The sequence below is a fragment of the Myripristis murdjan genome, chromosome 9, assembly GCF_902150065.1.
Source record: "Myripristis murdjan chromosome 9, fMyrMur1.1, whole genome shotgun sequence".
Lineage (NCBI taxonomy): Eukaryota > Metazoa > Chordata > Actinopteri > Holocentriformes > Holocentridae > Myripristis > Myripristis murdjan.
Window position 1 is genome coordinate 945,960 of NC_043988.1, and position 25,069 is coordinate 971,028.

Consider the following 25,069-nt stretch of genomic DNA (forward strand, 5'->3'; position numbering starts at 1 on the left):
ATTTGCTGGCCTTAAAAACAGTGGGGCTGATACTTTCACATTCTGTTTGCATCATAACTTTAACCAGTCAAGAATATTCAGTGCTAAAACATGAGAGAGCACTACCTCAGTTGCAGGTATCTCTTTGGTGCCCAGAAGCCACCTGCATACAGCATTTTAAGTACCCATCTTAAGTTAAATACTTAAAGAGATAAGTTACCTAACCTAAGGGGTGTACTTAAACATGTTGCATGTTACTTTGTAACTACTCCACTTAGGGGTTATACTTAAGGGTTTTGCAGCAACAAAGTTGCAAAATTAATGAGAATGTGTTATACCTGGTTACCATAATGATGAAAAGTTAAAGGCTTAAGCCCTGAACTGACTGGAAAAACTCACTAACATTTTTGCGTTGCCTCAGTTATAGCTTTTTCAAATAAATTATTTAAAGAATATGAGTCAGGTAACATAGCCTGTGTTATTTTATATGATATATATTTACATGAACCTCTGTCAAACTGATGCAGTTCCAGGTGAGGGATTGTGTAGCTCTGATATTCCCCCTGTCAGAACAGGAGCAGTCCAGTAGCTACTGCTCTGTCAGTATTTCCTAAGGTTTTGTTTGTCCCTTAAAATTCTCCCTCAGACTCATTCTACTTCATTGTTCTCCCGAATGCCCAGAGAAGTAGTTTTGTAAAGATTTTTTCCAACTGTCAGAACTGGATGAAACTTAATTTCCCTTAAGATTTTCCCGCAAGTAATTTTACACAGCTCATTGAAGGTAAAGGGATACTTGGATGAAAACTTACATGCAAGTGGCTCCAAGAACTCTAACCCCAAAGATGGGGACCAGTTCTTCAGCAGTAAGGGTTCCTGGTTTTTGTGCTGTGAGAACAGTTCTAGACATGTTTATGACACCTGTTTTTCATCATTAAGATCACATTAAAATCAGATTTCAGTGTTCACCCCCATTTCTTTTGTCCATTTTTCCCCCTCCAGGGCGTTAACTGGTTCCACTGGAAGGGTCATGAGCACTCGATTGAATTTGCCGAGATGAAGATCAGGCCATCCAACTTCAGAAACCTGGAGGGAAGGAGGAAACGATCATAAATTATCCGAAATTAGCATCACCACTACCACTAGTACTCTGTCTGGACCCCCCATAAACCACCTCACCGCCCCACCCTTCCCCACCCTGCAGCTACCAAAGCCACTGCCAAGAGCCCTGCTGCATCCACTTGAACAAACATATCTTCCTCCCATTTGCTCCCAGATCAGCCTTGACACCTGATCCCCACAACAAGCCCCTTCCCCTACTCTGATATGGTTGATGTGGATATTACAAAATGGACTTCGGTCAAGCCCGCACTGATTCTGTTCATGCACCAAAGAGGGCAAACAACTCCATCGCACCCACCTGTTCATCTTTGTCTTACATTGCAGCATTTGTGGATATTTGCGTGCAGCTCGGGCATTATGTTGAGTACAGTAATAGGTACCCTGTGTTATAGATCCCCTGTAACACATCTAAGCCTCATTACTCTCACATCTGGGGGGAGGGGGGAGGGGGTGTTGCAGAGAGGACAGGCTGTTTACAGTGCATGTAGTCTTGTTTAGGTTCAGGATGTGTTTGCTGAAAGCAGTTTAAACTGGATTACCACAGAAATTCTATTCCTTGTACAGTATCACACAGGCATTGATCTCAATTCAAACATTTTCTAGCTCAAAAAGGGATTTCATTCAGAAGACCCTGCTCAGATATCAAATACCTTCCATCTAAATTGCCATTCATCTGTCTTTGTACAATTTACTAGTCTCAGTGTTACTTAATCATTCCCAGATTCCCAGCTCCCTCTATCCTTTTTTTTCCAGTGTAAGCAGACATCTGAGGTGACAAATGGGAATGAAAAGATTTAAAAAAAAAAAAAAAAAACTGGATAAAAGTATTTAACCCCCACATCCCATGTCCACATGGACAGCGTTGTTTCCACTGACTGTGTGAGCCCTGAAGGTGAAGCTACAGTATCATGTGTTTTAAAACAGCTAAAGAGCAGAGAAAAAGTAAAAAAAAGTAAAAAGTGGCGTGTTTTGATTTTTTTGTTTCTTCTATGAATCTGAGGCAGGACCTGTTCAGTATAATGAAATGGGATGATGACTTTTTTTCTTTTCAAAATGTGAATACAGTACATATATGTGGAACAAGAGAATGTTATGTGTTGTTGATACAAAAGATATGGATGGTCAAATAAAAAAAGGCCAATTTCAAAAGTATGATCGCTATGGTGTGAGGAAAATATATGGTGTTTGGGCAGGCCAAAACTAGAGAACTAGTTCCCCTTTCCACTCCCCTTGTCCCCTGCTAGGGCAGGATACTAAACCACTGACCCTCTAAAGAATGCCTGTGTAAATTAAGTTTCTTTTTGTTCTTTTGTTTGTTTATAACTGGGTGAACAACAGGTGTTTCTCTGTAAACCATATTACAATAAAACAAGTTTGTTTAAAAGAATGATTTTCTTTTTTTTTTTGTGCAGAGCAGTGGTTTTCAAAGTGGGGTCCAGGGACATAGGGAATAGTTTAATTTTACTGTTACTCTATTCACTAGAAATTGTTAAAATGTAGATGTATGAGGGATCATTTTTTTTATTTTCCTCTTTCTGGTTAAATCTCACCATGATTAGTAAGGGTTCAAGTAAGTGATTGAATAACTGAATTTGAATATTGAATTTATACTTTTGAAAAAATGTCTCTTAATATCAGGGTCTTCTAGGGCAAAGTGACTTCACGTGGGGGTCTCTGGCTGTGTGAAAGTCAACTTGGTTGTGCAAAAGATGAAAGTTTGAAATAAATAAATTAAGCCAGGCTGAAACCTACAGATTCAAAAAATATATATTTGAATTTATAGAAAAAACATGATTTTCAAACAGATGGTTTCAGGTTATAGGATGAGATTCATTGCCATGCTGTTTTCCACACAAGGATCCAACTGCTGTGGGGTTTTTCAAGGCCAGTTGTGGCCTTTGATTTATTGGAGTGAAAGTGCTGATGGACAGTATTCTGGGATGATTTTCAACATCTTTAAATCATACCATTTTCATGTCATGGAAAAGCCTCCGAAACAGCATTTATAATGGGACACAAACTCTCCACTGAATCCCCGAATAATAATATTAGTACAACATGTTAGTACAACATAGGCATGCATACTTGTGTGGAATCTAATCAAAAATAAGGTCAACCAGTTTAGTACTGAGCTGATCTACATTAAATATGTAATCAATTTAATCAATCAACATGCGTCAGATTTATCATATCAGAGTTGGACACACAGACACTGACTGCACCAGACCTGAAATTCCACTGGGATGCAGATGTACGCACATAACGGAGGTTGCAAGCTGAAGCACTAGCAGAGCAACAAAATTACATCTATCTGTATATATATCTATCAATCGATAATTTTGATTAAAATATTATCTTCCATCTGTTTTTCACTACAAAGCACAGTAAGGTCAATGTTAACGCACTATTTTATATATTTTATATCGGCCTATTGAAACGTTTTTGTTAGGGAATAAGGAATCTGTCAGCCAACGCCCCGCGTGTCCACCCTCAGTCATGAATATTAACAAGCAGCGTCCCCACCAATCCAAACCCAGCTCATAATTACAGTGCCTGTGCAGCGCTCGTGCCCACTGCAGCCCGGTGAAGGTCGGCGCTCTCGCTGCTCGTCATCTTTGCCAGGAATGGAATGTGTTTCCTGGTTCGCCCTGCTGGGAGTGGCTGCCGGCAGCCCGACGGCAAGGCTTCCAAACAACGTGACTTCCTGGCTGTTTTCTGTGCCTTGCCGTCTTGCGTCTGAAATACACTCAGAGCGGAAAGTCAGTTAACTTTAAGTTTCGGCAATGAAGATAACTTTTTATTGCAGGTTAGTGAAGTTACTTAACGTTTCAGCTGTGCTCGTCCTGTCTGTCCTGCTCTTACTAAGTAGAATTAGATTCAGGAGACACTTGCCAAAGCCCAGTCCCATTCCTGCACAAGATTACAGGCTAATATCCCCTGAAACCTACAAGTATATTCTCAACCAACCTGCTGCATGCAAGCACAGAAGCCCCTTGCTGGTGTTGATGGTGCCAGTTTCCCCAGGGGAGAGAACAGCAAGGGAAGCTATCAGAAAAACATGGGGTGCCCCAGGCTCCAACACACTGACCATGTTCTATGTGGGGCTCCCTGAGGAGGGCCCCACTTCACATCTCCAGGACAGCCTAGGAAAAGAGAGCCAGCAACATGGAGACATCATCCAGATGGACTTCCTGGACAGCTACCACAACCTGACCATCAAAACTATGATGATCATGAACTGGCTGGCTACCTATTGTCCAACTGCATCGTACGCAATGAAGGTAGACGCTGATGTCTTTGTCAATGTGTTTCACCTGATCAGACAGCTGAGTGGCTCTCCCAGGCAGGGCTACATCACAGGGTCGGTGATTGCAGATGGGAGACCGCGCAGGGACAGCAACAGCAAGTGGCATCTGTCCCAGGATCTTTACCCTCAGGACAGCTTCCCTCCGTACCTCTCTGGGGCTGGGTATGTCTTCTCCACTGACTTGGCAGAGAGGATCTCAGGGGCGTCCAGGTTTGTCCGGATGATCCCCCTGGAGGACGTCTACGTGGGCTTGTGTCTGCGGGTGCTGGGTGTCCAGCCGACCTATTCCCAAAGCCTTCTGACCCTGACAAACCTGTTTGAAATCCAAAAATTGGAGTATGAGAGGTGCACCTTCGCCAAACGGGTCATAGTCACAGGGTTTAAGCCTGCAGAGCTGCTGCTCATTTGGCAGGACTTCTCCCAAGGCCATCTGAGCTGCTGACTCAACATGCCTGCATCATTACGAGGAATCAACTAATTATTGGTCCCGGACAATTATCAGGGCTGATATTAATTTATTTTTCAATAATCAGTATGGTAATTTTGATTGACATGATGATGAGCTATATGAAAACTACTCAGCAAAACAAAAGCATGTGGGCAAGGCAGTGTTTCCCATAATATGTTTACAGTTTTCATTTCTCTTCACTGGATTTGTAGTAAATTTAGTTTAACAGAAAGACAAAATCCAAGTAAACAATACCTGCCTTAAGGACAAAAGGGCTACAATTTTATTTCTGTTTTAGGCCCATTGAATTAAAATTCTTATGAGATGCATCTGAACACAGCCTAAACCCAAGAAATCTGATCCAGCATCAGTGATCTGACCTTTAGATATATCATTTTTGTTAATTAACATGACATTGTTAATGTTAATTGACACTGCCATTTTCAAATTTATTACAAACACCCCTAAATATCTGTTATCAGTGTCCTTGATTCGCAGTAAACAGTACCGGCCTGGAAAAATTAGCATCAGTTGATCCCTAATAATTGTATGAATAACTTTAAGCAATACAGACTTTTCAGCGTGATTTATAGTCAGCTTTGCAGTTTGTTCCATGCCCAAGGTGCATGGAGAGTAAGGGCAGTTTTCCCAAGCTCTGACTGCACTTCTGGAAGACTTAAAAGAATCCAACTGGAGGATCTAGTGGTATAACCACTTGAAGGTTGGAGATAGAAAAGGCTGATAAAAGGTTGGAGATAGAAGGAAATTTGCCAGACAGTGTCTTAAGAATAAATACCAACAAATGCATTTTTCTCCTCAAAGGTTTTCAGGGTTAGTCCCAATGGTGGTGGAATGTAAAGAGGTGTATTGCAGACAGAGATAGTCAGGGAATTTGACCTGTTCTCTGGGTAAGTCAGAGGATATAAGCTCTTCTACAGATGTGCCACTTCACAGGAAAACGGCAGAATGTATGTTACAGTTTGTTTGCCACATTCAGTTGGGTCAGCCCTGGTGGTGGCTAATGGGACAAATTCTCAGGATTATCTTGAGGCCTATACTTGAATTTGCAGTTTACACCAAAGTCACAATGGAATGGAATTAGTGGAATTAGCACCACTGGTACCACCATTGAACTCTTTTCACTTTATTATGGAAGGGTAAGTCATTCACTTAAAAAAAAATTCTGCCTCATTTTTCTGAATGAATGAGATAATCATCTCAAAGATAATTGTGTTATTCACTGTTTTCCCCATGAAAACTTCTCAGAATTCTGAAAAAACTGTAATTAAGTCAGAAAAATGGGCAGATTTTTTTTTCCTCAAGTGAATTCAATGTTTCCGTACTTTAGCATCCAAATATGTAAGCTATATTCTCATCATAGTAGAACAACCTTGATAAATAAAACACTACTGAGATTATTATATGCTGACACACTGTAACGCTGTATAGCATCTTGATGAGTATATGAAAATATAGAGTACTTTATACAAAGGCCTGCAGATAAACTTGTTATAGTGATTTGACTATTCTCTCTCTCACTCTCTGTTGTAGTGTTGTAGTTACATAAGACAACCAGCAGATGGAGTGCTTTACTAGCTGATTACTGTTGTAGTTTACAGTTCATAGTCCCAGTTGATTTTGCTGTTAATGTCATGTTAAATAAAAAGGGAAATAAGTTGATACAATTAGACTAGTAATGGCATGTTCTGACATTGAGTTTGCACAGCTGTTTTATAATATTGCATTTGATTTTTTTTTTTTTTTGTATCAGAATAGGTCAATTTTTCTATGGAAATAGTTGATTTTATATCTTTATTTCTCATGTTTCTTTGGCTTATGAATATATCATATGTACTCTTACTGTTATTTAGCATAATTGCTGTGATGCTGGGTGATTCTGAAGGTTGTCCTGGTGGACACACCCACCTAATTGTACTCTATAAAGCACTTGGGTGTATCAGTGTGTTTTAGACCTGATTAGGGCCAGAATGTCCCAAAACAGTGCCTATAAATAAATTTCCTACCATGTAGATAAGTGTGCGGAGTTTACTTACTTCACTAACTGGATTTCATTCAACCCTGCACCTACCCTGATTTGTATGCACTAATTGGAAAAAATGGCTTTCCTTTTTGTAATGATCCGAGATCATTGTGGGATCGAGGGGTTGATAGAAATCTGGAAAAGGATCCAGAAAACGGGAATGAGATTGAGGGGGGCTACCACCTCCCACACACCTGGGAGGGACACCGTCCTGATGAGACTGTCAGACACCAGCGGGTGTGTTGATCCTATCAAACCTGCATAAACCAGCAGATGGGGAAATTTCATGTTAACGTCATGTGACCCTTCTCAGGAAGACTGCAGGTTGTACAGCAGTCAACACTCGTGATGCTAAAATCAAGAAATGTATGGTCTGTATATAATGACATCCTAACATAGATATAAATTTAGACTAAATAAACCTTTTTGGACTACAAACAAGCACAGGGTGACAGTGATGAGAAAAAAACCCTTTCAAAATGTATTAAATATTAGCACAAAATATCAGCTGGTGGCAGCTTGACTACAATATGTTGGTATCGGTACTGGTGCTCAGAATCCATATCAGTCCAGCTTTAGGGTTGGGTTGAGATCTCCAAGGCAATTTTTATGCTTCCCTTCATTTTTAGATAAATAAGAGCCATGACACTAGTTGGCAGGGGATTACAGACAAATCAACCAAAGGCAAGTTTGGACTACAGCTGGATTATGATAAACCAGGGCAGTAGAAGATAATTCCTTTGCTGCTTGTGTAGTGACCACCCTGCTCACTGATAAAATGTGACTGCAGAGGAGCCAGTGAGTGGGCCCAGAAATAGATGTTGCTGGATCATGATTCACTAGAGTCTGGTCCATGTATCACTTCAGTTTGGCCAAGCGTCAGCAGATGGCAGCCTGACAGCCAACCTCCATAATACAAGCCCAGTTTTATTTTATTTAGTAGTTTATTTATCAGGAACAGTGCATATTAATCAATATTTAAAATGTAAATGTGCCAGAGTTAGCCAAGATTGACTAATTTTTATCTGGTGTCCTTGGACATATGGTTAAAAGACTACACCTAAAACAGCAAGTAAGGAATTTAGAAAGTGCTAAAATACAGATCAGAAAACACAGCACACAGTAACAAATTTCATGAACATAAAACAAAATATATTGTATAATCAATACATCTGACACTTTGCAAATCATACAAAACACACTGCACAACACACAATGTATCCAAGCAATCTATCTATCTAGATAGATAGATAGATAGAAATATTATTTGACCATGTCAAGTTATCCTTTTTTCTCCATGTATTTTTCTACTGTTCTTTTGCCTTCAGTTCATGTCCGCTCTTTTTCCCACTCTGACTGAGTGGGAGTTTATGCTCTGGGCTCGAGTTCTCTTGAATCCACACACATTACAGCACAGTGTTCAAAATATTCACACATTTGTGCAGTGTTGTAGCTTCACGCTTGATAGATGCTATGCATCAGTACAAACATGTTTCAGAAGAACCTGAAGTGTGTATTCATGAAGTAATTGAAATTTTAATCACATAACCAGGAAAATAATGGCAGTTTCAGTTTTGTTATTGTTTATTTTCTTAGTAGGAATTAACACTGACAATGTACAGCAAAAACTATTTTGATCATAGATTTCCAGCACTTAAAATAAACAGCAAAGCGCAGTAATTACAATTACCAATTATTAAATTAGAAACTCAAACACAGCTCACACCTGGATTTAACTAAGCAAATAAGTAAGAGCCTCCTATTGGATAATTACTGCATGGGCGATTATCTTTCAGCTGGCAACAAGTTGTTTAACCTCAAATGATGCAATGAGTAGCTTCTCATTTCTTAAAAAAACATGTCGAAAGACACATCCCGTGGTTGTGGAAAAGATGTTAGCCTGTTTGAGAAGGGTCAAATCATTGGCATGCATCAAGCAGAGAAAACATCTCCAGAGACTGCAGAAACTGCCAAAATTGGGTTCAGAACTGTCCAACGCATTATTAAAAGATTTACCCTGTTGCAGAGTGATGGGCGCATCAGGGTAAGAAGAGAGGCAGATGAAGTGATACACCCATCATACGTAGTACCTACTGTACCAGCCTGTGGGGCAGTGCTATGATCTGGGGTTGCTGCAGTTGGTCAGGTCTGGGTTCAGCAACATTATGTGCCCAAAGAATGAGGTCAGCTGACTACCTGAATATACAGAATGACCAGGTGATTCCATCAATGGATTTTTTTTCTTCCCTGATGGCACGAGCATATTCCAAGATGACAATGCCAGGATTCATCGGGCTCAAATTGTGAAAGAGTGATTCAGGGAGCATGAGACCTCATTTTCACACATGGGTTGGCCACCACAGAGTCCAGACCTTAACCCCACTGAGAATCTTTGGGATGTGCTAGAGAAGGCTCTGCACAGTGGTCCGACTCTCCCATCATCAATACAAGATCTTGGTGAAAAATTAATGCAACACTGGACGGAAATAAATCTTGTGACATTGCAGAAGCTTTATCGAAACAATGCCACAGTGATTGCGTGCCGTAATCAAAGCTAAAGGCGTAATAATAATAAGACTTTTTTTTAAATATGAAATAATATTGACTTTTTTTTTGGCCAGGCAGCGTATATAATTCATCTATTCCTCCATCTCTCCAACATCTATCCCTCCATCCATCCATACGCACTTTTTTTAATTTCAAAAGATAAACAATCAACATTGCTATTTTGCACTACATTAACTTTTGCATTTTTTAAAATTTTCTCATTACTAAAAGCTAAAAAGGTTTTAAATAGGCTGTTGAAATCATCTAGCCTGTCTACACTTCCTGGTTTTAAAATCTGGCCTAACTGCACTAGTAATTTAATAGCTCTGGTATATGGTAAAGTAGCTGGGGTGAAGGAGAGCATCCAGCACTCAGTAACAATGAGAGGAAGACAGCACCTACATAACTGTCCTACATAACTGGAGGAGAAGGGAAATAATAGGCTATCAAATTCTATATTTTCAGAAAGGGCGAACTGTCCCCCCACCTGCAAGAAGAAGAGGAATTTCAGTCAGTTTCAGTGGAGCTTTAGTGCCCTATAAAGGTGTAAATGCTATTTTTCTATCCTGGCCCTGGACTTTTTCAGCATTAATCAGACAAAGACACAAATAAGCACAAGTAGGCTACATTAAATCCTGGTAACCAGACTAATAAGCATCAGAGATCCGCAGCTTCAACGCAAAAACTGGCGCTCAAAACCCCATATAGGTTGAAAAGCTAGTCTCACATTACACACAGCCTGCTGTTCCTGTTGCTGGCTCAGTAACGCTGTTGCTCTGCTCTGCCTGCAGGCTGCAGCGGTGGCTGCCTCTCCACTCGTCCTGGGTGGAGTCCCAGCTACTGACGTAGTGGAGCTGGTTCCTAAGACAACCCATAAAACATGCATTTGCATTAACGAGTCTCCCCCCCCACCCCCCACCCCGCAGCAAAGGTAGCTGCAGGAGGCTGGATGTACTGAGTGACTGCTGCGGGAGACGGACTGTGCACAGAGCCTGTTCCTGCAGCCGGACAGGCAATGCAAGGAGACGAAAACACTAGAAAAAAGGGATTACATGATATGAATGACATTTCGCCCAGCACATAAACTCGATCTGCTTTCCCCCCCGCTACATACAAGATTGGGACTGACTTCTGTCGGTGTAAGTATTTCCCTGTCTTTGTTATCCTTTGTGTAAACTTTATCATTTCGTGCTTCATCTTAACACTTATGAAAAAGGATTATAGTAATTCTTAACTATACGGTAAATTATAAACATGAAGTATGCAAAAATCAACTTCGTCTTTGTAGAAATAGGAGGTAAAAAAAAAAAAAATACCATAATATTTGAAAAAGGTCTTTAAACTTACCTAAGTACTACAGGCACTCTCCGGTTATTATTATACTTCATGTGAATTATCATAACATACAAAAAAGTCACTACCAATTCACCACTGGGTACCAGACACTGTGGGAATATTAAAGAAATATTATAGTTATAGCAAAGTAAATGAAAAAGTGAACAAAGCCCACAAATGAGTGCAAAGGCAAACTATAGACACAGTATAATATGAACAATTATAATGCCAAAAAGAAGATAATGATAATAATAATACTTAAAACATACAATGCTGAAATGCTGTAAAGTGCAAAAAGATCACTACAACCTCAGTGAACACCACAGAGAGTCTCCACAGAAAATAATTTATTTAGACTATTAGGGGATTTTTTATTTATTTATTTTTTTAACTCCATTAACTTAATATCATCACAAATATCTAGGGGAGAGTGCTCTTTATGTGCCATGTTTACTTTTAGTGTCTCACTGCAAAATGCAACAGGTGACAGCTCTCTCAAAGGCCAGCATTATTCTCACAGCTCAGTTCCCAGGATATAAATCAATACTGGAAGTTTGAAATCAGTAATTCATGCTGGTCAGAAATGACCCAGCTCTGCTTGTTAAATGTTACCTACATGACAACACCCATGTCTGTTGCTGTGTGAAGTCCTGTGTCTGTGTTTTTGCTCATTTGCCGTTGCATGTATGTGGTTCCTCCTCAGTTTCTGGACAGAGACTTATACTGCTGCTGCCCAGCACCTCTGGGTTTTATCCCCTGCCCTCAAGATGCATATGAATAGCTTAATAAATCAATGGAGTAAGTATTGTTAGATACTTTTTCAGCTTTTATGAGTGTTTTCATGTACAGTCTTAGATAGTTAAATTCACTTCCTCACAGTAAATGTGTAATGCCTCAAATGATTCTTTATGGAGAAGTAATGTGGACTATGTATATTTGTCTGGCAAGCTCACTCATAAAGGAAGTAGGTGACAAAATCATTTTTTTCCGACACTGAAGTGAGAAACCACAGCTTTGTCACTCGTCTTCCATCTGTTCAACTGTGTGCAGTGTTGCATTGCTTGATGTCAATGTTTCTGAAGCATTACCGCAGTTGTGCATCAGGCAACTTCATGTCTTTTTTTCCATTCAGTCAAGGAGGGGGTTTCCAAACTTCTTCATCTTCTGCACCACCAAATTGACTTTCAATAAGCCACAGACCCCTATTTGAAGTAATTTTGCCCCATAAGACCCTGATATTATGGGAGATTTTTTTCACAAGTATTTGAACACAAGAAATTAGACATCCAACATCACTAATCTGGCTGTTATTGTATCATTGTAATAATTATAATTATTATAATTATTAGTTTTGTTGTAATTGTAAAAGTCTTTTTTGGCTAATTTATTTTTCCATTTTTTTTTTTACTGATATTCCAGTAATTTCTTTCTTTTGATTTTCAAATGACCATTTTCCTCCTTGAATTCACTTGATTTCTTTCAACAACAACAAAAAAAAAAAAAAAAAAAAAAAAAAAAGGAGAAAGGCAATGAGTAACTTAGCAAGAAGTGGGCCTTAAATGAGCAAGAAATTAGTAAAAAGTTACAAGAAAGTGACCAGAGAATTAGAAAAAATGAGCATTTTAATTAAAGTGAAATTAAGCTATTCCTCATTTTGCTGGAAAACCCTCAAGGATCCCTAGGGTCCCCACTCTGAAAACCAATAGTCTAGGATGAACTGAGGCTAAAGCAGGTGAACTTACTGTACATTAAGTGTATCTAGCTGTGCTTTGTCCTGAAATAGAAAGACCTTGGCTCAGCGTCCCTCCTCTGTAACCTTGTTCAGAGATGTTGTGTCAGGGAAGTGTCCTGTTACCCTTCCTCCATGTTTAACACATCCTGGCTTGGCTTCAGTTTCCCACTGTTCTGATGTATAGGATCTTTTTCGGGTGGTTCCTCTCAAACAAATGTTATTTCCTCCTTAAGAGAATCCACATGAAGTAGGCTGTCTGAACAGGTTCCAGTTAAACATTTTTTCAAGTGGTTCATCCAAAAAAAAAAAATCTTTACCTCATACAGAAAATCTTCCTGAACACTTGCTCCAAGGCCAGTTCTATTACAGGTATCTGATCCCATTCTAAAGTAGATATCTATATTAGAGGATGTCTGTATGATACTGACAACCATATGTAAAAAAATTGAATCATATGAAATCATATGAATCAATGAAAAAAAAATCAAAAGAAAAAAAACAACTTGAATGTGCCTTTTGTAGACAAAGGATGTTAGACCTCTGTATTGGAAAACTGGATGAAATCTCAATTATTCTTTAAAACTGAAATGTAGCGGATCAGTAGCCAGTATCAGTGTATTCTCACAGACAGGCTTTAGTGGAGGATGAACCCATCTAGCTAGGTTCATATTATATATCATAGCAAATCATATCAAACTCATGCAAATTATTTGAGGGAAAAAAACACAAACTAATGTGTTTGATTCTTGTTTCTATTGTTTGCAGTGGTTCTGCAGAATTTGCATAATATATGATTTAGCCTTCCTTTTATTTGCCACTGCATCACTGCATCTAGCTTAGTTTTTAAGTGTGGTACTATTGCATCCCTCCCATGTATGGCTGTTCTGCTAGAAGGTGAACATTTGCGGTGGCTGTGTAGGTTGTACCAGATCTTTGTAACTGTTCTTAGCAGGCCATCTGTTTTTTCCACCTCCATCCCTCACCAAGGACAAGCAGTGGGATTTATATGTAGGCTTGCTGTGGGTGTCTGTACAGTGGAACAAATGGATGGAGGGATGGGATCCTTATGAATCCCCCTAACACTTCTCTTGCTTTATATGATGCTGCTGAAAGGATTTGACAGGGATTCCCTTTGGCCAGGATCATGACTGATGATCACCAGCGCCCAGGCCTCTCAGCCATAAGCCCTCACTTCACAGATGGTGGGAATAATCTTGTTGTGATATCCAGCTAAGGTCTATGAACTTCACATCTTGGCATTGAAGGGATAGCTCACTCAAAATTGATATTATTTTACTTACCCTGTAGCTGTTCTGTAGGACAGTAGTGGTGCTCTCTTCCTTTCATTTTTACTGAGTGCTGGATACTGGCTGGATGCTCCAAATGCTAACTGTTAGCCTCCTGCTACTGAGATGCCCCTTTTTTGTAAATCTATCAATATTTTTAAGCCTTTTCAGGCTTTAATAATTCTGCTATACATCAAACTCGAACTTTGTTTATTTAAAAAGTTGAGTTGATCCAGCACTCAAAATGATGTGAAGAAGGTAGCACTACTGTAGTGACATAGTAAGCTAAGAGTAATTGAAATTATATAACGTTTCTCAAAATGGGTGAACTATCTCTTTAATGTAGTTTCTAAACAAAAAACATTGGAGCCATCCAACAAGTGCAAAGCATAATGGCTTTACAAGCTTTTGTCAGTTTGGAAACCCTCATGACAACTCAGTCATGTAAATAAATGCTGTTTAGTTCTATATGGTGAGTGTGCTTTGGATGGTGAACATGGTCACTGGTCAAAACAGCACACATTTTTTTCTCCTTAGAATATTGTGGTTTCTATTAGAGCAACACATGTTACTCAGGCATGAACTCGCTGCTTTTCTGTGAGGAGTTTGACTATAACCCACCACACACAGAAAACATCACCCCACCCTTCAATTGATGATTTGCAGAATGCTGCTGTACAGTAGATCCTCCCTACTTAGCAGTCGTCAGAAACACACATGGTACTCATTAGGTCAGGGCTCTGCAACCTTTATTGTCAAAAGAGCCATTTTGCCCCTCCACCACCAAATAAAATTCATCTAGAGGCGCAAAACAGATTTGACCCTTAAAATGAAGATAATACAGCTTCTAGTGTTATATATAGTTATACTAAATATACAAAAAAAAACGACTTATGCTGCATTTATGAAATTATAGAACTGCAATCAAGAAAACTGTTGACATTTTATTGTTATTTTTACCTCCTGTAATTGTTATTTCTTCCTCTTGTTTACTGGTGATGTTTGTTGCCATTTTAATGGCTCTGTCTTTGATGGTCTTTGGAGAGAAAGTCATATCTCTAATTTCCTAATTCAAGTCCGAGAAGAGGTGCTCTGGTATTTTTATGAAGGGCTTTCCATGACTTATAATCTCCTGAGCTGCCACAAAACTAGCAGCAGTAGTTGAGCTTGGAGGCTTGATCCACTCGTTGAAAGCACATTTGCTCTGCTCAGCTTTCTGCAGCAGTTTAGAAATCATTCTTTTTCACTCCCCTCCAGCTGGGTACTTTTCAGTTCTGGAAATATCTGTCAACATTATATTTTTTGTTGTTTGTTAATTTCTCGCCACATATCAAGCACACAGGTAAGCCTGCATCGTTGGCAATAAAAGCAAATAAATCTGATGCAGAATTAAATTCTCTGTTTTTCTCTGAGATTTTTCTATTTTTAGATTTACCCATTTTTAGCTTACAGGGGGTGGGGGTTGAAAACTCATTATCCACCTACAGAGAAAGGTGCCGTGCGGTGGTCTGTAGTAATCAATGACGCATATTTTAGATGAGGAAATATTAAAACTTTTTTAATTGCAGTGTCACAGTATCAACTCGAACTCCAAAATAACAGGTGTTCCCTTTGAAAGATTGCCCACTGCACAACAAAAAATAAATAAAAATACAATAAAATAACCATTATTTATTTACATGTTATATTTTATCAAAGCTACAGGGAGCCACAGCAGAGGCGCTAGAGAGCTGCATACGGCTCCGGAGCCGCAGGTTGCCGACCCCCGCATTAGGCTATAGGTTATGAACACCTATGCTAATATTTAGCTAAAAAGCTATGGAAGCTCATGCCTGCTCGTATTACCTTTAAATTTGGCTATTTCTATGTTAAGCAATGCTTGAAAGCCCTACCCCCTAACACTGATAATAGAGCAAATACTTTAAATTTTATTTTACACATTTTACATTTTACATACATTTTCATGACTAGTGGAAACTGCATGTTCGAGATAATTACCACTTCCTGTGTCCACCATGTTGAAAACATTCACTAAATTTATATATGCTGCTGCAGATCAAATGTAGACCACGCACTTTAAATTTCATATAAATCAAAAAACGTTTGTAGCATAAGGCTTAACTTGCTGTTGCCAGTGGCTGGTGCTACACAAGTGGGTTTTTTAATGCAACAATACATGTAGTAGAGGTCACCACACCTACATTGGTGTTTCAATGAAGATCACACCTTGCACAAAGAAGATAAATATCACCTCCTTTGTCTACTACGTGGTTCCAGAGAACACCCACAAATTATGTGCCATATTGCTGTCTAACCACCCATACGTTCTGGAAAACCTTGAAATCCTTGAAATGTATGCAAATGCAAAAACATATGTAATATCCTGAGTTTCTGGAAAATTGTAAAGTTTGGCTAAGATCACATATTCAAATGTTTTCCTCTGCTCATGTTGCACATTTTTAGCCGCTGATGTCATTTTAGTGACTGGACACACACTGCAGTGGCACATGTCTATGGAAGCCCAAACAGGTCAAAAACATGCAAAACATTTGTAACTCTGCCAGATGGAACGCTGTGGGTGGAGATATTGTTTTCACTTGTGTGTGTGTATCTGTCTGTCTGTTCTCGAAAACTACAGGGATCTATCACCCTAAACTTTTTTTGTGCACACTTATGCCTGCACCATGAAGAACCTCTTGTGGTTTTTGTGAGTCAAACCCCTTGTTTGTTTTGGGTACTTGCGTTCTCTCTCCATGCACTGTCTAGCTCTCTCAACCATCTCTCTGTTCCACACAGTTATTACGGTGGTCTGTCGCTGCAATTCACCGTCAAACCTATTCTACCACGCAGCTTTCTTGCTATCCCCCTGTGCTTATGCGTTGTTTTATCCTACTGTGGCCATGTCTGCTCTGATTGTGGGCAAAAAAGGTTGTACATTGTGTTTTGTGGGTAAGTTTACTTCTACTGACAAGCAAGTTGAACATGAAAAACACAGCACTATCAAAAAAGTCGGCTCTGCAGTTCAAATAGGTTACAGGGCCTGACATGTCCACTGTAAAAAAAAAAATAAAAAAAAAGAGGAGTAAAACATTTAGGGACTGTTTGCCTAATCTTTGTAGTTTTTTTTTGCTATTTTAATTTGTGCTCTTTTTGAAACCAGTATGAGTCAAAAGCCATATGACTTCTGGCACAGAGCCACCATTAGTTAAGCAATATCTTTTGAATAAGTATGAATGATAATTATAGAATATAAAAATAAAAATCATTTAAATAAGCACTTAGCTGAGATTGATTGTCTGACGTGCTGGAATGTATTTCTCTCTGTGGTGAAGTCTGTGACTTCAAATATTTGAATCACACAGTAATTTAATTTGTAATTTGAAAGGGGTTTGTGCTGACCACAACTCAGGAGATACTCAGCAGCTAATTGTATTGTCAGAGTGGCAACAGGGGGAACCCTGTATTTTCCCAAACACTTGCGCTCACTTCTTCTTTTTTGAGTGGATGTTTGTTTTGCTGTGCCTGTAACAGTGCATTCAGGAATACTAATATCGGTCTTGGAGTCCAGTATCATGGATATCCACTTTTTTCCCCTTCACAAGGCTATAGCGTGAAGTTGACTGAACAAACACTGGGTGAGGTCAAAGGGAGGGTGTAATGGGGGAGTGTAGAAAGGGACAGAGATATATTGTGCCTTTTCCACATTTTGCATGACCTCCACCACTGTTTCCAGCCTACTCACCCATCTCCACAAGTGGTATGTTGTTCTCAAAAGGCATTTTGTTTGCAGAAATGATTGAGCACACAGTTTATCCATGATAGCAAGTGAAGCATTTCCCCGCCAATGATTTCCACAGTCAAGGCCTCATTCTGTTGCAGGAGAGAATCAGCACAATTTGTCTCAGTGCCATGCATAGAGAGATATTTGCTCAATCTGGTGAAATCTCAAATTCCTAGATGCCCCGAACTAATTTGTCCTTGTAGGACTTCAAAGTGTGTGCAAAGCTGAGCATCACGTATGGGATTTTAGGTAGATGGTGTGCTGGATCTTATTAAACAGCACCCTTCCTCCTGTATGATGGCACATGGGTACCTGCCTACCAGGTCTCTTGCATCACAGTGTGCCAGGGAAGAGTATGAGACTCTTTGGTCCAGCTGAGCCCAGTGGATATAAGGTTACAAGTGAGCAATGAGGGTGCACACAGACTTGACATAGATCTGATCTAGTGCCCTTGAATTATTCACTGGATTCAGAATGGAGGGTTTTGAGTAATAATTGTGTCATGAACTTTTACAAGCTGCATAATCAGAGAAGTAATTATAGTCTACATGGGGTTTCTGCTATGACTTTATAGTACTATACATGCCTCCACTTTCTCCATGCAATTGCTAATATTTATATTTTTTCATGTCTGTGACATATTCCACATTATTATATAACATATATTACTATATATTACATTATATAGACAATTAAATTATAGTGAAAGGTGTCAGTTATGTAGTGTTGCTGGTATGATGTCAATATGACTACTAGCAGATGATTTCCCCTGCACCTCATGTAAAGAAAAGAGGTTCCAGACTGAAACTCTAGATGATGTGCTGCTGCAACTAGGCTTGAGCTTCACCTGAGACACACTGCACTCACAGGCTGTGTGGCCACTGTTATCTGTCAATGTGGGCACCAAAATGAAAAGCAAGATGTTCTGCTTTTCGCATGCATTGGTTCCATAGTGCACATGCACTGCACAGGTAAGGCAGTGTGTCCTGGGCCTAACAGACATACCCTTTTTGGTCCATTTCAATTGCACTATGGTGCGTAGTCACCATAGTGCATACACTATCCATACTCGCATAATTTAATTCATTTGGAGAGGTGAGAACATGCATTTGAACTCAGGTTTGGGCCAAACAGGCAAACCATGGTCTGTCTAAAAACTTGGAAGAGAACGCAATCCAACCTAAACTTTAGAAAGTAAACTATAAACCTAGTATGTCCACAGCTGACATGGAGTTTCCGCCTAAAACTTCTGTCCAACAGAGAGAGGACCTTCTCTAACACATTTCATTTGTTCATAGATTTCGGTCCATTTAACACAGTTCCTTATGAACACTAACCGGACCAAATGAAAAAACACTCAAAGTAACAACTCCATGGCAGAATCGGACCAAGGAAGTGGACTACTAGATGAGACAGCACTGGCACAAAGTCACTCTATACAGATACACTCATTCTGTATAGGGCAACTGATAACATGGTCACTAATAACATGGTCAGTTTCTCTATGAATGTAATACCTCTTTTACACCAACGATTAGAGTTCACCCTGTGCTTGAAGCACACACCATTTTACATGAGCTTTTTTATGCTTTAGATGAGCATAATCTCCTTGATAAGTTTCTGCTATCTGCACTCTACAGAAACAATCCTTCTCAGAGTCTTGAATGATATTTTGATGCATGGTGATGCAGGAGAATGTTTGGTGTTGATGCTGCTGAATCCCACTGCATCTTTTGATACAGTGGACCACTGTATCTTTGCTGAGAGACTTGAGCAGTGGGTGGGAATCTCTGTTTCAGCTCTGCAGTGCTTTTCCTCCTACATCTCTGACAGGAATTTTACAGTTTCCTTTGGCAGCCTCACTTCCTTCTCTGAAACTCTGAAACTGTGTTGTGTGTGCCCCAAGGTTCAGTCCTGGGCCCTATTCGGTTTGCCTTGTGAATGCTTCCTCTTGGAGATAATAAGGCAAATATATCTCCCATCACTCAAAGGCAGATAGGAAGGAGCATACTGTAGGTCCAGGTCACCATGGTCCAGGATCTGACTCTGGACCAAAAGGTAAATTGTCTGATTTTCTGTTTTCCAGCTGAGAAATATTGCTAAGCTTAGGCCATTCTGTCTCAAATGGAGATGGAAATGTTAATTAGTATTACGTGTCTTAGCAAAATATCCCTGAATTGTTGTTCCAAATGCTGCTGCTAAACTCCTGAGCAGAACTTTCAAATGGTCTCATGTGACACCAATTCTGATAGCTCTGCACTGGCTCCCAGTCGATTTCAGAATCCAATTTAAAATTCTGGTGATCACCTATAGAGCTCTGCATGGTCAGGCACCTGACTATAGTAGAAATCTATTTCAGCCCTATGTCACTAGCAGATCTCTGATCAAAATACGACTCGCCTGCCCACTTGTGATTGAATCGCACTTTCGTGCTCAGTGTGCAAATAAACACATATCATTTCAGAGAGAGTGAGAGAGAGAGAGAGAGAGAGATGTGTCCTGGGACAGGGACATGTCTGTTTACACCTTAAATGTGATGCGGATGAAAACATCCCAGGCCACCTCTGAATGCGTCCTGAGATCCAGTCACTCAGGATGCATTGCTGCTGTTTACACCTGTATTTAGAGGTATCAGCTTGTGATTGGAACACGCAGGATTTTAATGTTAATACCAGAGGGCAACAGGGTCTAAGATCTGTGGAAAGTATGTACATATTTTACTTATTTATTTTTTGAAGGTTATGTTTTTTTTTTGTTTTTCTTGGCATTTCTGCTTTATTTGACAGTACCAGTAGAGAGAGACAGGAAAGGCAGGGGAGAGAGAGGGGATGACATGCAGCAAAAGGCCTGAGGTCTGATTCGAACCCAGGACCCTGCAATCAGGACTCTTCCTTGGTACATGTGTGTATGTGCGCTTGAGCCACCGGGGTGCAACTATGGACATTTTTAAAAAGAAGCTTAATACCCATCTGCTTAGACTTGCCTTTGAGTCATTTTTCCATTCATTTCTGTTTTTATTATATTTTTATTTACTTCTGTTTTTACTTAGTTTTATCATGTTTTATGTCTGTATGTACGTTTAGGCTTATTTCCTCTGTGAAGCACTTTGTAACATCTCTACTCTTGAAAGGTCCTATACAAATAAAGTTACTTACCCACATCATTCTCATGCCAAAGCAGTTTTCACCTGAGCCTAGGTCACCATCTACTCTGTGAGTGCTTCATTGCATCAGTGTGTGCTGTAACATAGGCCAGTTAACAGCACAACCTGCGTCAAGTCTTTTTCAATGAGCAACCCAGATTAAACAATCAGGCCCAATCATGTCGATAGACACAGGTCAACCCTTTCACACCATCACTCGACCCAGAAATAACCCTGGTTGAGTGCATGGTGTAAAAAGAGTTTAAGAGTTGCTGCATGCTGTTCATAGTTGAGAGCCCTACTATTTTACGAAGAATATTACAGTTTTTCTCAATTGCTTAAACACAATTCCTGGAACAACTCACCATTTTCTCAAATCTTCACACACAATTCTAAAAACTCACACCCAACGGGACAAACATCCAACTTCTGGGTCCCAATTAGTTTTTACCCTCAGACAACACACACAAGCTGTCAGAACACACACTACATGAGTGTTTGTTACACACTGGAGGGATTCATTCAAAACGCTGCCACCAAAATGTCCACAATAGGTTTTATTCACAGTATTTCCATATTCAGCACATATACAGGTTCATCAGCATCAGCAACAGCATTAGCGTGATCTTGTCTCAGGTCAGTGTCAGGCCATAGTATTTTGTCAACATCACACATTATGTCTGCTCTTGCCAGTCAGCGTGGGAAATATCCCCTTGTGGACCCAGTATGGCATGGTGGTGGAGGATGCCACGGTTGCTAATAGCTGCACACATGGTGATGCTGCCCCCCCCTCTGGCCTGGAACTTGTGTGATTGCTCGGTGTCCAATGATGTTGTGGCCTCTTTTGCGCCTTTTTGTCAGATTGAAGCCTGCTTCATCGATAAAGATGTACTCATGAGGGTCAGCCATGGCATCCGTCTCAAAGACTCTCTACAGGAGTCAAAAACACACATTTTACTTCAAACACAGTACTGTGTGTATTGGAATGAAAGATGGGCCTTTACTCTACACACTATAACATTTCTGTGTTGTATAGCAATAACCTGCACATATTGGAATCGTTGCTCCTTAACCCTGTCAGAATTCCTCTCAAAAGGCACATGGTAAAGTTGCTTCATCCTCTTCCTCTTCCTCTTTGTGGTCCACCAACCTCGGCATGGTTGTGATCCACTGTTCCAAAGCACATGAACAAGCCTCCAGGCCTATTTATTGACCCACAATTGTGATTGGTGTGTTAACAATTTTTAGGCTGAGTGTTTGCACTTGGAGAAAGGTGTGGTCTCTGAGTTTAGGTCATGATAACTTGAGTTAATTATATTGAGAGCATGTGTTTGCTGAATGAACACATAGTGCAGTGAATGATTTATCTGGCCACTTTGGTGTAAGGTTTTGCAGAAAGAGTTTTGAATATTGAAACGTGTGGAAACAGGTGAATTGTGTTTATGGTTATGGGAAATGCTTGTGTGCCTCTGGAAATGACAAAAAGGTTTGGGTTTTTGTGCTACAGGAACCAGTTTTTGTGTTTTAGCAATCGAGAAAAACTGTAATATAGGCCTTGTGATATTATACATAGGTATTTCCAGCGGAGTCATGGCTCAGCAAGTTATAAAAAGTACACAGCATGCGTTTAGGAGTTCCCATCTTCCTCATGCCCCATCTTTCTAAAAACCAGAACCCCTATTACTGTGATGATTATGATGACTATGTTTCTATCTTTGATTGTTTTCTGTTATGGATTATGAGTTTCTGTAGGTGGCAGTCTTTTGTGAGTATTATTGCTCATGTTTACAAACCATTTCTTCTATTTATGTAAAATAAACTGGAGATGTGACACAAATCACCTCCTGTGTGCCAGTCAGGATTTTTCTCCCAACCCATCTAGATACTGAGTGTTTAGAAAAGCAAATATTAAGGCTTCCATGGAGTGGTTATAGGCTGAGTCACTACTGTGTCATATCAGTGTGTGATAGAGAAGAGGAAAATTGACATTGTTATGTTGCTTTTGCGTCAAGGTTATTCTGTGCAGTCCTTATTCAGGCTGCTCAAGCTTGAGACTCAACAAAAGACTTCCCTTGTTAATTAAATCTATTTATTGTGGATCTGCAGCATTTCAAGTGAGTCTCCTTTACACAGGCAGGTCCAATACAGAGCAGCATGCAAACAAAATGAAATGTCTACAACTGACAGATGTTCCTTCACTGCATTACAGGTGATATTAGAGAATAATAAATATATAAATCAAATGATTATCTTACAATTAGTACAGTCCCTCTCTTAAAAGAATGCATGTATATTATCCCATGAGATAATTTCATGTTTCCAAAGCAAGTCAAGTTGTTTCAACATTTTTCTTGAATCGTCTCATACTGGTGGAAAGATGTGAAAACACGTGATTAGCAGGCAAGTTTAAAAAATGCATTAAGAAAAGAAAGATGCATTGAAAAGCAAGTTATTCCATTTTTCTTTTTCACACTGTCACACTGTGATTGCCTCAGTAGTACACTTGTCAATTATTCCTTTGAAATCTGAGGGGAAAAAAACAAGCATTAGTAAAAATGTATATTTTTAAATACAATAAAACTATTTTTAATCATGAAATGATGAGTGATTCTGGATTGACATCAAAATTCTCGTGTTTAAATGCTTGTGAAAGGCATCTGAAGACAGCCTCAAGCATTTAATTTTTGAAACCTGTGCAAATTCATTTTATTTCTTTCAAAAACATGGAAAAAAGATGATAAGGAAATTTACAAAAAGTCAGTTAGTGTTATTATTGTTATTAAATTAGTGTTACAAGGAAAATACCAAAAAAAAGCAAATAAAGAAAAAACGAGACAAGGAAGCAAATGATCACAAATACATATTTAAAATTAAATTACAAGAAAATCACCATCAAATTACTACACAGTTAGCCCACAAATTTGTAAAAAGAAGAAGAAGAAGAGAAGGAAAATAAATAAATAATACATACATTCATACATATATACATACATACATAAACAAATAAATAAATGAAGAGTTTTGTTAAGGGGTGAGGTAAACCCAGAAGCCCATAGAGGGGCTTTTTCAAGTCCCCCATTAGACCACCTACCTATCTGCTCTGGTAGACAGTGGCTCCACATCATGCCTTATTCATAACCACAAATTAAGTTTTGCTTTCTCACTTCTATAACAGGAAACTGGATTTTTGTGGAAATGTAGGACCAGTATTTTGACCTTCTATTCAGTCCTCATTGCCATCCACTGCACTTAGTGCATGAGGTAAACATGGTCAATAGAGGGTTAGCTGTGTATGGATCTGAACTGAATGATCTGTGATGGGGACTGTTGTGGATCCTCTTGTATGGAGCTGGTCACAGCCTCAGGCGCAGAGAGCTGAAATAAAGTATAGAGGGTATGGGGTTGCATTCATATCTGCAGCTATTTTTAAAGGGCTCTCTTATTGCGACACCCGCATTAGTAATGCACTCTAGTTTTTGGATTACAGAATTATTAAAGGCCCCATGCTGTCCACTTTTCCAGGGTTTTATTTTAACTGATGATCTCCCTGCAAGATGTATTTGTGGTTTTGAGTACCTGTGGTCTGATAAATATAGTTTCACAGCTCCTCTTTCTTGCCTTTCTCCCGGAGCTCTGGAAGCACAGTTCATTTAGCCAATCAGAAGAGAGAATCAGCATCTCTCCACTGATTGGCTGACTGTTTTCTGAGTATGGTCAGGCCAATCACAGGCAAGTAACTGAAACCTACACTGCTCAACAGCGCTCAACGGCGCAACAAGGTTTCTTCGACATGTCGCTAACATGTGGTTTAAGGGGGCGGAGTAGCCTTATGTGTGACATCACAGAAAGGAGGAAGTGCTGTCCGCTCATCTTAAAGGGAGAGTTTCAAAGAACGGGCTGTGTGCATTTCTCCATTTATCTCAGGTTTAATGCATGGGACAGTATTTATGTGGCTCTGAGACCTTCCCTATCATGAAAAAACAAAGAAAATTGCATTTTTCATGCCATGGGGCACTTAAAGTCTAGTTTACATCTCCTTCATAATGTTTTATGTAGGGATGGGTAGGCCCTGCAGGATTAATACTTTTTTAGTTTTCTCAATCAGTATCAATTTCTTTAAAAAGTATCAATAATATCTTTATATTAATATAAAATTAATACAAAATTTAACATGCAACAATCAAGCGCACACTTCTGTCAAACCAGTTGTGAGAGAATGGCTGAACGAAACCGTAGTGTGGTGTGGCGCTACTTTATGCTAATGGATAATATACTCAGATACAGTATTTGTGAAAGACTATCACATGATACTAGCAACTTTTCAAACATTTACTAACCACACACCTGGAAAG

At 39.5% G+C, this 25,069-nt stretch overlaps 3 protein-coding genes across 5 annotated transcripts in view; all 3 read left to right on the top strand.

Annotated features, from left to right (window-relative positions):
• The window catches only part of tncb (tenascin Cb), an 85,421-nt gene extending 82,975 nt beyond the window's left edge, over window positions 1–2,446 (top strand). The window contains exon 23 of the mRNA XM_030060638.1: window positions 979–2,446. Within this exon, the coding sequence (XP_029916498.1) occupies window positions 979–1,089 (111 nt within the window). The 3' untranslated portion in view covers window positions 1,090–2,446. The remainder of the gene's footprint in view (window positions 1–978) is intronic.
• Window positions 2,447–3,740: 1,294 nt separating this feature from the next.
• Window positions 3,741–6,875, top strand: b3galt8 (beta-1,3-galactosyltransferase 8). Its single transcript, XM_030060639.1, has one exon. The coding sequence runs from the start codon at window positions 3,882–3,884 to the stop codon at window positions 4,845–4,847; it is 966 nt and encodes a 321-aa protein (XP_029916499.1). The 5' UTR covers window positions 3,741–3,881; the 3' UTR covers window positions 4,848–6,875.
• Window positions 6,876–10,373: 3,498 nt separating this feature from the next.
• The window catches only part of LOC115365738 (dual specificity testis-specific protein kinase 1), a 54,003-nt gene continuing 39,307 nt past the window's right edge, over window positions 10,374–25,069 (top strand). The window contains exons 1-2 of one of the 3 annotated variants that reach the window (XM_030060874.1): window positions 10,374–10,580; window positions 11,480–11,574. In XM_030060874.1, the coding sequence (XP_029916734.1) occupies window positions 11,544–11,574 (31 nt within the window). In that variant the 5' untranslated portion in view covers window positions 10,374–10,580; window positions 11,480–11,543. Of the gene's footprint in view, window positions 10,581–11,445; window positions 11,575–25,069 lie in introns of those variants that run through there. The other 2 variants (XM_030060875.1, XM_030060873.1) reach the window with 2 other exon arrangements.

Bases quoted from the DNA above. Each gene is read 5' to 3' on its own strand.
- b3galt8 (XM_030060639.1), top strand. From the start codon at position 3,882: ATGAAGATAACTTTTTATTGCAGGTTAGTGAAGTTACTTAACGTTTCA.